The sequence below is a fragment of the Loxodonta africana genome, chromosome X (assembly GCF_030014295.1).
Source record: "Loxodonta africana isolate mLoxAfr1 chromosome X, mLoxAfr1.hap2, whole genome shotgun sequence".
NCBI classification, from domain to species: domain Eukaryota; kingdom Metazoa; phylum Chordata; class Mammalia; order Proboscidea; family Elephantidae; genus Loxodonta; species Loxodonta africana.
In genome coordinates this window covers 121,233,606-121,248,026 of record NC_087369.1, presented here as the reverse complement: position 1 = coordinate 121,248,026, position 14,421 = coordinate 121,233,606, and the positions used below count along the sequence as shown (strand labels likewise).

Sequence of the window (14,421 nt, the reverse complement as noted above, 5' to 3'; positions counted from 1 at the left end):
GTTTCAAGCTACTTTTAGCAACAGAATCTTCCTTCAAGCAAAATCTCATGCCAGATTACAATGTAGAAAACAGATCCTCTTGTCCCCCCTACTCCACCTCCAGACATCTCTTGAGGCACTGTGTGAAAACCTCTGATAGAACAGAAAGAACAGTTGAGTAAAAGTCAAGGTTCTGTTCTCAACATAGGTACTTAAGTGCCGTGTGAGTCTCTAAGTTGTAAAATAATACTGTCTAGTTTCTCAAGCACAAAGGCTTACTGAGACATTCCAAGGAAAAGTGCTTTGGAAAAAATGAAGCAGGTCCTAAAGCATTTCATTTATTGTTGTTGTTCAGATTTATGCTCTATCCGAAGGGAAAATGGCAGAGCCCTAGTTCGTGTATGTTTCTATAAAGCTGAAGATTTTCCCCCTACTGCTGAGCCTGAGTTATGTCATGTGGCCTTCTCTCCTGCAGGCATCACCAACTGTGAATTCTATGCTGGTCAAGCAGAGAAGATTTTACCCCAGTTACTTAAGTCAAAGGAAGATGGGCAGTTAATTGTTGCTGTGGTGAACCCAGCCCGGGCTGGATTGCGTAAGAATAAATAGCTTCTCTACTGCAGAGCTAGTTGGGTGTTCCCCATGATGTCTGCCAGCTTTTGGTCCCTCATTCCCACACCATGCTAAGGGTGTTCTCAGTGGGCTGGCCCTGCATCATCTTCTCCTCTACTCATAACAAACCCTAAGTGGTGGTCATTTGGGAGTTCATCATGACCAGGACCATGATAGTTTTATTATATTAATATCAAGGTATTTCTTCCTTCAGATTATCAGGTGGTTAGAGCCATTCGTAACTGCAGGGCCATCAGCACACTAGTATTTGTTTCCTGCAAGCCTCATGGTGAAGCCACAAGGAACTTCATTGAGTGAGTCTTGATTTCTTTTTTAATTTACTTATTTTTTTGTGGTTACCAAAGTAATCCACGCCCACTGTACAATATTTGGAAAATGCAGAAAATTGTAAACAAACAGATAAAAATAATGTATTATGCCACCACCAGTAAGAGTTAGTTATAGGGCCAGGATTAGGTTGAGACAAGTAAGGCACCCACTTTGGGTGCAACATTTAAGAGACTGCCAAAAAATCTCAGTAATCAAAATAAAATTTTAATGCAGTATTTCCAAAAAATAAAGATTGATCCCCCCAAAATCCATGATAAACAAAATATTAAAGTTTTAAATAAAGACAGGCTCTACTCCTATACTTGCTAAACCTTGTCTCACTTGTCTCACCCTAATCCCTGACCTGGTTCCAATAAAACTTTATTTACAAAAACAAGTAGCTGGCCCATGGGCTATGGTTTGCCAGTTTGATTTTCTAAAATACTGGATCAAGGTATTATTTATCTTGATTACTGAGCTTTTTGACACCCCCTTAAATTTTGTATCCAAGGTGAGTGCGTCTTGCTTCACTCTAGTCCAGGCCATGGTCAATGATTTTGATTTTTGAAATGTTTTCTTTTTATAATTTCTCCCTCTTTTTAACATAAATAATACAATTTTTAAAAATAACATTCAAATAACAGGCAAGTATAAAGTGCAGATGACATATTTGGATAAAACAAGTGAGAATTTAAAATAAATAAATTGAGCTTTCAAGTCAAGGAGCTAAAAAAGAACAATAACCTAAGGGAAACTGAAGGAAGAAATCCATAGTGATAAAAAATAATCCAGAAATTAATGGATTACTAAACAAAAAAACTTGTAGACTTGACAAATAAACAAGTACATGTTTTTGGAAAAAGAAAATTAAATAGAAAAATAAACCTAATTGAGAATAAAAAGGGGCAACCTCCCCCCCAAAAATCACACATAGTCTTAAATGAGCAAAAGAGCATAACTACAGATATAAAGGAATTTTAAAATATTATAGTGAAACCTGTGAGAGCCAGAACTTGACAGGACTGCCTTGTTTTTCTGGGTCTCTCAAGTTTTCCGCTTTTGACAGGGAGCAGTCTTACCACTTTTCTGTCACTTGTTTTAGTGGAAAATATTTGAGTTTTCCTTCTCTGACAGGTTTCCACCTTACACAGGTTCTGACTTTTGCGGGTTTTACTGTATAAGAAAGTAATTTTTATAACTCCAAATAATATTTAAAAACCAAGTGAAATGTGATTTTCTAAGAAAATACAAATGGCTAATATTAACTGCACGGAAAACCTAAACAGACCAGTAACCATGGAATAAATTGAGAAAGTTGTTAAAGAGCTTCCCCTTCTCCCTCAAAAAAGCATCAGATCCCCATGTTTTTACAGCCTCATTTCTTTGGCTATTCTTGCACCTTGACCCTTCCAGCTGTAAATTTCACTAATTTTCCCTGCTAATGGAAATTTAGGATATTTCGTCTTTTGTTGTTCCAAAGTAGCAATAAATATCTTTATATATATGTCATTTCACACGTGTGTGAGTATATTTGTAGGATAAAGTCGCGGAAATGGAATTATTGGATCACTGGGTATATACGCAGTTGTGATTTTACTCTATATGGCCAAATTTCCTTCCATAAGGATGGTACCAATTTACACTCTTACCAGTAATTTTTCAGAATTTATAATTCCCCATAGTATTGCCAATAGAGTGTTGTATCAAGCTTGAATTTTTGTCAACCTGAGATGTAAAAAAATAGTATCTCAGGATAGTTTTAATTTGCATATCCATTATTATGAGAGAGATTGAGCATCTATTCATGGCTTATTTATAATATTCATTTTCATATCCTTTGCTCATTTTCCTATTGAGCTGTTGGCTTTTTTCTTCTCAATTTCCAGGAGCTTGTCATATAACGTATTATGGAGAAAAGTCTTTGTGACATGAACTGTAAATTTTTTCTAGTTTGTGTTTTGTCTCCTGTCTTTTCTTACGGTGCTTTTTATCATGCAAAAGTTAGAGATATTTTTTAAACATTTCTATTGAGATATCGTTCACCTGTTTAAAGTATACAGTTCAGTGGTTTTTAGTATATTCAGAGGGCTACGTATTTATCATTACGATTAATTTTAGAACATTTTCATTAGCCCAGGAATATACCCAGCACTCCTGAGTCATCTCCCTCCAAGCCCAACCCTAGCCCTAGGCAACCACTAATCTACTTTCTGTCTCTATGGATTATTTATTCTGGACATTTCATATAAAAGGACTCATACAATATGTGGTCCTTTGTGACAGGCTTCCTTCACTTGGAAACCCTGGTGGCATAGTGGTTAAGAGCTACAACTGCTGTCCAAAAGGCTGGCAGTTCGAATCCCCCAAGTGCTTCTTAGAAACCCTATGGGACAGTTCTACTCTCTCCTGCAGGGTTGCTATGAGTCGGAATTGACTGGATGGCAACAGGCTTGGTTTGGCTTTTCTTTCACTTAGAATAATGTTTTCAGGGCTCATCTGTGTTGTAGCATGTATCAGTAGTACTTCATTCCTTCTTATGGGCAAATGATATTTATTGTATGGATATGCCAGATTTTGTTCATCTCTTCATCAATTTATGGACATTTGGACTATATGTTTAACACTTGAGGAACTGCTGAACTGTTTTCCAAAGTGGCTACACCATTTTATAATCCAAACAGCAATGTATGAGGATTCCAGTTTTTCCACATCCTCACCAAAACTTGTATTGTCTACCTTTTTGATTATGGCCATCCTAGTGCATATGATGTGGTATTTTATTGTGGTTTTGTTTTTTAATGTTTAATGGTGTTGAGTTTTTTTTAATTTTTATTGTGCTTTAATTGAAAGTTTACAAATCAAGTCAGTCTCTCGTACAAAAATTTATGTACACCTTGCTATATACTCCTAACTGCTTTCCCCCTAATGAGACAGCCCACTCCTTCCCTCCACTCTCTCTTTTTGTGTCCATTCCGCCAGCTTCTAACCCCCTCTGCCCTCTCTCATCTCCCTTCCAGATAGGAAATGTCTGGTGTTGAGTTTTATATGTGCTTATTGTTCATTTGTATATCTGTCTTGGAGAGGTGTCTATTCAAGTCCTTTTCCCATTTTTAATCAGGTTATTTGTCTTTTTATTATACAGTTATAATAGCTCATTTTTTCCAGTTAAAATATCATTACCTTTACTTTTTATGATTTTTTAAAATAATTTTTATTGTGCTTTAAGTGAAAGTTTACAAATCAAGTCAGTCTGTCACATATAAGCTTATATACACCTTACTCCATACTCCCACTTACTCTCCCCCTAATGAGTCAGCCCGCTCCCTTCTTCCAGTCTCTCCTTTCATGACAATTTTGCCAGTTTCTAACCCTCTCTACCCTCCCATCTCTCCTCCAGACAGGAGATGCCAACAGTCTCAAGTGTCCACCTGATACAAGTAGCTCACTCTTCATCAGCATCTCTCTCCAACCCATTGTCCAGTCCCTTCCATGTCTGATGAGTTGTCTTCGGGAATGGTTCTTGTCCTGGGCCAACAGGAGGTTTGGGGACCATGACTGCCGGGATTCCTTTAGTCTCAGTCAGACCATTAAGTCTGGTCTTTTTATGAGAATTTGAGGTCTGCATCCCACTGATCTCTTGCTCCCTCAGGGGATCTCTGTTGTGCTCCCTGTCAGGGCAGTCATCGGTTGTGGCCAGGCACCATCTAGTTCTTCTGTCTCAGGATGATGTGAGTCTCTGGTTCATGTGGCCCATTCTGTCTCTTGGGCTCATAGTTATCGTGTGACCTTGGTGTTCTTCATTTATAATAAAAAGAAAAATCAGTCCCTTACCAGAATCATGATTGGCCAGTATTTTTTCCATTCTGCGGGTTGTCTTCACTTTCTTGATAATGTCCTTCATTGCACAAAGTTTTTCATTTTGATGATGTCTACTACACCTAATTTTTTCTTTTGTTGCTTGTGGCTTTGGTTCTGAGGTATGTTATTAAGTAGAAATAGCAAGATTCAGAACTGTGTATATAATAGGAAGATATCTTTGTAAAAAAAAAAGGACAAGAAGAGGAATATATATTTGTATTTGCTTGTAGATGCAAAAAGAGGCTAGTAAGTTACTGTTTTAGTTATCCAGTGCTGCTATTACAGAAATACTACAAGTGGATGGCTTTAACAAACAGAAATTTATTCAGGCTAGAAGTCTGAATTTAGGGCTCCATTTCTAGGGGAAGACTTTCTCTCTCTGTTGGCTCTAGGGGGAGGTCCTTGTCTCCTTTCAACATCTGTGGGCTTGGTGTTCCTTGGAAATCTACATGTGTCTTGTCATCAATCTTCCCCTGGGTCTAGGAGGTTCTCGGCACAGGGATCCTGGGTCCAAAGGACACGATGCACTCTGGGCTCTTTTTTCTTGGTGGCAGTCAGGTCTCTCTGTCTGTTTGCTTCCCTCTCTTTTTATCTCTTGAAAGATAAAAGGTATTACAGGCCACACCCCAGGGAAACTCCCCTTAGATCAGATCAGGACTCTGACCTGAGTAAGGGTGTTGCATTCTACCCTAATCCTGTCTCATTAGCATAAGAAACGTAACCTAATTCTTTTTAATCCTGCTTCATTAATATAATGGACAGCTCACTCCCAAATGGGACCATAACCGTAGGCATAGAGGTTAGACCTAGGACAATTATATCAGATCACAAAATGAAGGACAACCATACAATACCAGGAATCATGGCCTAGCCAAGCTGACACATATTTTTGGGAGATACAGTTCAAGCCATGACATTCTACCCTTTGGACCCCCAAAATTTATGTCTTTGCCACATGTAAAACACTTTAACTCCATCATATTATCCTAAGGGTCTTAAATTAACTCCAAGTCCAAATTCATCCTGGGGCAAAATTCCTCTTCATCTGTGAACCTGTGAAATCTAGACAAGTTATCTGTCTCCAAAGTACAGTGGTAGAACAGGCACAAGGTAGACATTACCACTACAAAAGGGAGAAATTGAAGAGAAAGAAAGGATAATGGGCATCAAACAAGTCCAAAACTTGCAGAGCAATTTGTGTTAGCTCTCAAAGCTTGAAAATAATCTTTTGTTCTCTGAGACCACCTAGGCAGTGGCCCTGGTCTCCAGATTTTAGGTGTTGGCCATGTTCTCTGAATTCTTGGTGGAGGCCCCTCAGCCTTGGGCTTCAGCTCCGCCTTCCAGACCCAGCACTCTCTAGTCTCTGCCCCCTCGGCTTTGGGCAGCCCCATTTTCCCAGTCCATCTGAGTGGCCACCCCACTCTTTCAGCCCGGCAGGCCCCTTTCTTCTGCCTCTTGGGCAAGGCAGCTCTACCCCTCAGCTTTGGGCAGTGGATCCAGCCCCATTCCCCTGGCACTTGTGTACGGCAGCCCCACACTCAGGAACCGGTTTGGTGAAAATTTGACTCTTTGAAACCTGGGAGGCAGGCTGTGGCCCCAACCCTTTGAAACCCAGAGGCCATGGTTCCACCCTTTGAGATCCCAGAGGTCATGGTCCTACCCTTCCAGACTGAGGCAGCTCTGCTTCCTGTGCTCCTGGTCTCTTCAGCTTCTGTTTCCTTGGCCTCTTGGCCCTTTGGCCCCTTGGGCCTCTTGGGCCAGCCTGGCCTCTGCCCTGCTTGGACAAGTGTTACAAAGGTGTTTAGCTATACCAGTAAATTCTCAGAGGTGCCCCATTCCACCAGTAAGCCTCAGCCTAAAGGTACTCAGCTCCTCTTGCTCTGTGGGTTGGCAAGCCTAGCTCCTTTGACAAGTGCCTGAGGGCACCCTACTCTGCCAGGAAGCCTCCTGCTCAAAGCCACTCAACTATCTTGCTCTATAGGTCAGTTCCTGTACCATTTTGCACCAGCCTCCTGGTTCTGCTGCCGCCTCTTCTCTGCCCCTGCTTCTCGCCATCTGCGCTGTCTCTCTTGTTACAGCTCTCCTTACTTCCTTCTGAGCCCTCACCAGAATTGCCTTTGACATCTGTAATTCCACCAATGGTCTCTTCAAGGCAATCTAGACTTTACTGTCTGGATAGACTTTACTGTCAGGTACCTTAAAACTATTCCAGCCTCTATCCATTACCCAGTTCCAAAGCAACTTCCACGTTTTAGGTATCTGTAAGAGCAGCACCCCACGCCCGGTACCAAATTTTTGTCTTAGTTATCTAGTACTGCTATAACAAATGGATGGCTTTAACAGAGAAAAATTTATTCTCTCACAGTCTAGAAGGCTAAAAGCCCAATTTCAGTGTGCCGGCTCCAGGGGAAGGCTTTCTCTCTCTGTTGGCTCTGAGGGAAGGTCCTTGTCATCAGTCTTCCCCTGGTCTAGGAGCTTCTCAGTGCAGGGACCCCAGGTCCAAAGGACACGCTCCATTCTTGGTTCTTCATTCTTGGTGGTAGGAAGTCCCCCTGTCTCTCTGCTTACTTCTCTTTTTTATCTCAAGAGATTGGCTCAAGATACAACCTAATCTTGTAGATTGTGTCCTGCCTCATTAACTTAACTGCCTCTAATCCTGCCTCATTAACGTCATATAGATAGGATTTACAACACATAGGAAAGTCACATCAGATGACAAAATGGTAGACAATTACACAGTACTGGGAATCATGGCCTAGCCAAGTTGACACACATTTTTGGGCAACAGAATTCAATCCATAGCAGTTATCTAGTGCTGCTGTAACAGAAATACCACAAGTGGATGGCTTTGACAAACAGAAATTTATTCTCTTACAGTTTAGGTGGCTAGAAGTCTGAATTCAGGGCACCAGCTCTAGGGGAAGGCTTTTTCTCTGTGCCGGCTCTGGGGGAAGGTTCTTGTCTCCTTTTAACATCTGTGGGCCTGGTGTTCCTTGGAGATCTACATGTGTCTTGGCATCAATCTTCCCCTGGGTCTAGGAGGCTCTCAGTTTAGGGACCCTGGGTCCAAAGGAGTTACACAAGAAACTATAGCAATTACCTATAAAAAACCCAAAATCCAACCCACTGCCATTGAGTTGATTCCGACTCGTAGCAACCCTATAGGACAGAGTAGAACTGCCCCACAGGGTTTCCAAGGCTGTAATCTTTATAGAAACAGACCGCAACATCTTTCTCCCCCAGAGCTGCTGGTGAGTTTGAACCACTGACCTTTCGATTAGCAGCCGAGTACTTAACCCCACTCCACTATCGAGGCTCCTTGCAGTTACCTATAGTAGGGGAGAACTGGACAGAGGTGAGTCAGGGATGGGAAGGAGACTTTGCTGCATACAATAAAAAAAAAAATAATAAACCTAGGATTCCGTTAGCACTCACACTGAGTAGAACAATAAATATGGCCTCACAAAGGTAAGACAAATTTTAAATCGATAGCATGTGCATATGGTGAAAAAATATTCAAATAATGTAAAGGGTATACCGTGAAAAATGGGTCTCTTTCCTACTCTTGACCTCTAGTCCTTCAGATGTCACCAGTTTCACCATTTTCTTGTTTAGCCTACTAAGAGATATTTTGTGACTACAGTTGTGCGTGTGTGCGCACGTGCGCGTGTGTATACATTACCATCTCTCCCTCCTTTCTTTTTAAACAAATAGTTGCATACTATGAACTCTGTACTATACCATGCTTTTTCTTGCACCGATAGATTTTAGAGATTGTTCTACAATGATGTAGCATCTACATCAATACATGTAAGTCTACTTAATTTTTTAAATAGACTGTATATTTTTAGCTTATATAAATATACCGTACTTTATTTTAACTAGTCTCCTGCTAATGGACATTAAGGTTGTTTCTCCTCTGTTGCTACAGACAATGTTACAGTGAATATCCTTGTGCATACATTGATGCACGTGTGTGCCAAGTATGTCTATATGTAATAGATAAATGTATGTGACAGCATATAGTATATTAGATGAATTCCTGATGTGGAATTGCTCGGCCAAAGGATATATGCTCTTAAAATTTTCATGTATTTTATAGAAGAACTCTAGAATCAACCTACCAGAAATATCTTTTTGGGATTGTGACTGGAAGTGCACTGAATTTATTAATTCATTTAGGGAGAATTGAGATCTTTACAGTATTTTTTTCCATCCAGGTATGTGGTCTGTTTCTTCAATTACCGTATTTTTTTTTCTCAAATAACATGTGCATTACCTGTTTTTTTGCCAGCCATGCAACTGTCCTGCACATTGTTTTCATATGCCGTTTTTTTTTAATTATTGTACTTTAGATGAAGGTTTATAGAACAAACTAGCTTCTCATTAAACAGTACACATATTGTTTTGTGATATTGGCTACTAACCCCACGACACATCAACACCCTCCCTTCTCCACCTTGGGTTCCCCATTACCAGCTTTCCTGTCCCCTCCTGCCATCTAGTCCTTGCTCCTGGGCTGTTGTGCCCCTTTAGTCTCGTTTTGTTTTATGGGCCTGTCTAATCTTTGGCTGAAGGGTAAACCTCAGGAGTGACTTCGTTGCTGAGCTGAAAGGGTATCCGGGGGCCATACTCTTGGGGTTTCTCCAGTCTTTGTCAGGCCAGCAAGCCTGGTCTTTTTTTGTGAGTTAGAATTTTGTTCTACATTTTTCTTCAGCTCTGTCCGGAACCCTCTATTGTGATCCCTGTCAGAGCAGTCAGCAGTGGGAGCTGGGCACTGTCTGATTATACTGGACTCAGTCTGGTGGAGGCTGTGGTAGTTGAGGTCCCTTAGTCCTTTGAACTAATCTTTCCCTTGTATCTTTAGTTTCCTTCATTCTCCCTTGCTCCTGACAGGGTGAGACTAGTGGAGTATCTAAGATGACTGCTCACAAGCCTTTAAGAGCCTAGACATTACTCACTAAAGTGGAACGTAGAACATTTTCTTTAGAAACTATGTTATACCAATTGAGCTAGATATTCCTTGAGACGATGGTCCCTGCAATTTTTTTTTACATGTTGCTGACTTTAATTTCTATTTCTGATCACATAGAAACTTCACTTAAGGTAAGTGTTGATTTTATATTACTTGAAATTTAACTCAGATGTATTTACCTATATATCAAAAGTGTTATACAAAATTTAACTTTTGTAATTTCCTGATAAAATATCATTATAATTCTTGTGAATGGAACAGTAAGATGCCATGTTGAAAACAAAGAGTATGAATGTATGAAGAACTACAGAAGTAACTTTTCAGACTATTTTTATACACATGTGAAAATGAGGTGGTGTCTGACCTCCTGTAACTTCACAAAGGGAAAGGAGAATGAAGACCAATAGCCCCAGGCTGATTCCCATGAGGCGGAGGTTAGATGTGCCTTCTCTCTCCACCATCTTTACCAACTCTGACACCAACTGCCCCTCCTGTCTTTATTTCTCTGATGAGTTCGACAATTCATTACAATGGCCACATAGAACTCAAAGACCATTTTCACAGTTATGGGGTTTATTATAAGGGAATTAACAATTACAATTCAGGATCAGGGACACTCGGTACAGTTCTTTCATCAGGACAGCCTTTCCCCAGCTGTGCTCGCAGGCACACCTCTCCCTGGCCTTCGGCCTCTGCCCAAAGGCACTCAGCTTTCTCTCTCCATGGGCTGGGAAGCCCATTGCACCGTCTCCTGCTGCTGGGTGTCTCCTGCCACTGCTTCTCACTGTCTTCAGCTCTCTATCTCCTGGGTCCAGGAGCTTCTCAGCGCAGGGATCCCAGGTCCAAAGGACATGCTGGTTCCTGGCTCTTCTTCCTTGGTGGCGGTGGGATTCTCTCTTTCCTGCCTCTGGGATGGTTTATTTCAAGCCGAATGGCAAAACCGACCCAATCCCCTTGGTAAGCTACAATTACCCTATCTGCACAGTCCCGCCCAATCACCTGGGTGGCAGTTACAAGACCATGGCAAGAAAGGCCACACAAAAGCAATCCATTACACTGCAACACCTAAGCAGGAGATTAAAGAAAATGAACAGAACGATAATCATTTACATGTAATATGGGAGGACGGGTGAATGGGGCCAAAATTCACTTCTGGAAATGTCACGAGACATGCACAATATAGGCATGGGCGAGCTATGCCAGAACCGTTTTACTTAATTTCATCATATGCGTGGGTGTGTCATTTAAGTGGGTACATTATTTGCGGAAGAACGTACTCTAGTCTTTTCTTAGGTAATTCTCCAAAGCTATATAGTTTTGTTTTCACTATAGATGTTTATGTTTGTACAAAATATTTTAAAGTGTTCGTTGTTATGAATAGGATCTTTTTCATGACACTTTATTGCTGACCTTTTGTCCAGCTACCTTATACTCTTTTATAGGTTTTATTCATTTGTAGTTGATTCTCTTGCATTTCTTGATAGGTGATCATATGCTCTCCATATAAAAATTTTGTCCCTCTTCTTCAAAACTTATTCCTTTCTTTTTGCATTGGATAGGAAAATGGTCCATCGTAGCAGTGATAGTGGATATCTTTGTCTTATTTCTGGTTTTAATGGGGTAGTGCTATTTATACTATTCAGTTTTACCCAGGGAATAATAAGTACTCTTTTACTTCACTGGTTTGAGTGTAAATTGGTATAACCTTTTTAGCTTACTGGTACATATCTTAGGGTCTTAAAAAAATATAAGGCCTTTAATTCAGTACTTCCTCTAAATAACTAAGAAAGTGTGCAAAGATATAACTATGACAATATTCATGGAGGGGCTGTGTGAAATAGCAAAAATTTCAAAACAACTTAAATTTCTAATTGTAAGGAATTGGATAAATAATGCTACATTCATTTAATGAAATACCATATAACCCAAACCAAACCCATTGTCCTTGAATCGATTCTGACTCATAACGACCCTATAGAACAGAGTAGAACTGCCCCATAGGGTTTTAAAGGCTGAAATCTTTATGGAAGTAGGTTGCCACATCTTTCTCTTGTGGAGTGACTGATGGATTTGAATCACTGACCTCTCAGTTAGCAGCTGAGCACTGTAACTACTACACCACCAGGGCTCCTTGAATACCATATAAAAAAACCAAACCAAACCCATTGCTGTTGAGTCAATTCCCACTCATAGCCAATAAAAATGAGGCAGCTTTACAGACATATCTTTATGGAGAGATGTTCATGATGTTTTATTAATTGAAGAAACTGGTTGTAAAGCAGTATGTACGATATGTACAGTGTGATTCCACTTTTTAAACAGTGTAAATATATGCACTTGGAAATATATATCCTGAAAAGTTAGCAGCAGTGAGCCTTCTCTGAATGGTGAGATTTTTTTGTTGTTGTTCTCATTTTTGCTTGACTGTATTTTCTGGTTTTTCTGTAATGAGCCTTTGAAATAAGGGGAAAAATGTAATTTACTTTGAAAAAATCCAATAGAATAAGTTTAATTCAGTAAATATTTATTAATTACCTATGGCACTGGGTTATTGTGTGCAAAGGGGCCCTGGTGGGGCAGTGGTTAAGAACTTGGCTGCTAACCAAAAGGTCGGCACTTGGAATCCCCCAGCAGCTCATTGGAAACCCTGTGGGGCAGTTGTGTTCTGTCCTTTTGGGTCACTATGAGTCAGAATTGACTAGACAGCAAGGGGCTAGGTTTAGGGTTATTATGTGCAAATCATTGTGAGGTATACAGAAAAGTCTATGACCTGAGTCCCTCACTCCACTCACCAAATATATATTGATCCTCTACTCTATATCACACATTAGGAACACAAAGATAAAATAATATGCAGTTTTGCCTCGTTTTTACCCTCGTAAAGATTATACTACAGTGAGGAAGATGGTTAAAAAAACAGGCTGCTGTTGTTGTTAGTTGCCATGGAGTCAATCCCAACTCATGGCAACCCCCATGTATACAGAGTAGAGCTACTCCATAGGGGTTTCAAAGCTGTGACCTTTCGGAAGCACATTGTCAGGCCTGCCTTCCCAGGTGCCTCTGGGTGGGTTCGAACGGCTAGTAGTCGAGCACTTAACTGTTTGTGCCACTAGGGACTAAAAAAAAATGTAGTTACGTTAGATATAATAAATGCTACTATAAAGAGGGAGCCCTGGTGGTGCAATGGTTAAACATCTCAGCTGCTAACCAAAAGGCTGGTAGTTCAAACCCACCAGCTGCTCCCTGGTAGAAGATGTGGCAGTCTGCTTCCATAAAGATTACAGCCTTGGAAACCTTATGGGGCAGTTCTTCTCTGTCCTGTAGCGTCACTGTTGAGTTGGAATCAACTTGACAGCACATAAGAAGAGAAACACAGGGCTGTGGGAGCCCAGAGGAAGGGCTTAAAGTTTAAGAAATTTGTGTTCTGTATGTTCTCCTTTTGTTTCTAGGAACTGATATTATGATCTTTGTCCACAGGCTATGCTGTCCTCCCAACTCTGAGAAGAAGCTCCTAGGAGAGCCTTTTGTCCTGAGAGAAGCTATACCTGTGGATTTGTTTCCTCACACTGCACACTGTGAGCTGGTGCTCCTCTTCACTCGATAAGCAGCCTCCTAGAAGAGTGCAGGCTATTTGTTAAAGCTGAAGTTTCAGAAACTTCCAGGTTTGGCATATTGCTACAGTGCAGACCCTGGGACCATTACTGGAGAGCACAATCTTTGGATTGTGGGCAGGAAGAATATAGGAGCCTCCAGTCTGAGGCAGATTTGCCCTTAGCTTTAAGTTTCTTTGCTGTCATGCATGTTTGCCTGGTTTTCATCACACCTCACTCCTTGGCCTTGGATCTGGACTGTTCCTTCCTTTTGCTGTCAGCCTATCATGGCTCCCTTGGTCCTAGCTTATAGTCTCTGTCTATGATATGGTGACAACTGAGCTTTTCTCAGCAGTTGGTAATAATTTCATATTAACTCAGGTCTCTGCACTTGCTATGAGATTTTGCTTGCTACGTTTTTAAGACTTCTGAGTTCATGAAGTAGTCAAGGATTAGAACTAGAAAGAAGTCTAGCTTAAAAAAATAACAAGCAGGGTTTATTTTCTTCTATTGATTCTTTCAATAAATATATATATACTTAAATTTCTTTATTTTGTTGTTGTCGAATGAATATACATAGCAAAACATGTATCAATTCAACAGTTTCTTCATGTACCATTTAGTGACATTGATTATATTCTTCGAGTTCTGTGACCATTCTCACCCTCCTTTTCTGAGTTGTTTCTCCCCCATTAATATAAACTCACTGCCCCCTAAGGTTCCTATCTAATCCTTCCGGTTGCTGTTGTCACTTTGGTCCCATATGGATGGTTCTTGAAAGAGCACAGTGCTCAAGGCAGACATTCTTTACTAGATCAGCTAAATTCTTATTTGGTTTTAAGAAAACTTCAGAGGATATTTTTGGTTTAAGGTTTAAAGATTTTCAACAAATATATTTTTTAAATTAAGTCTAGTTTTTTAAAATAGAGTAAGCTATGAAGTGATTGCAGGGCGACTGAGCGATCATTAGTAGAGATTCACGCCTTTGAGTTTCCTAGGCTTTGGGCCTTCTAGAATGCTTTTTAAAATGTGGTTACCTCCTGGAGCAATAGCACCAATCGCGTCTCCATGGAGGGA

General features: G+C 40.5%; 1 protein-coding gene across 2 annotated transcripts in view; it reads left to right on the top strand.

Moving 5' to 3' along the window:
* TRMT2B (tRNA methyltransferase 2 homolog B) overlaps window positions 1–14,173 on the top strand; it is a 49,480-nt gene extending 35,307 nt beyond the window's left edge. Inside the window, exons 10-12 of one of the 2 annotated variants that reach the window (XM_023541162.2) lie at window positions 455–574; window positions 806–905; window positions 13,232–14,173. In XM_023541162.2, coding sequence (XP_023396930.1) covers window positions 455–574; window positions 806–905; window positions 13,232–13,358 — 347 coding nt within the window. In that variant the 3' untranslated portion in view covers window positions 13,359–14,173. The remainder of the gene's footprint in view (window positions 1–454; window positions 575–805; window positions 906–13,231) is intronic. The other variant, XM_010601391.3, reaches the window with a different exon arrangement.
* The last annotated feature ends 248 nt before the right edge of the window (window positions 14,174–14,421 follow it).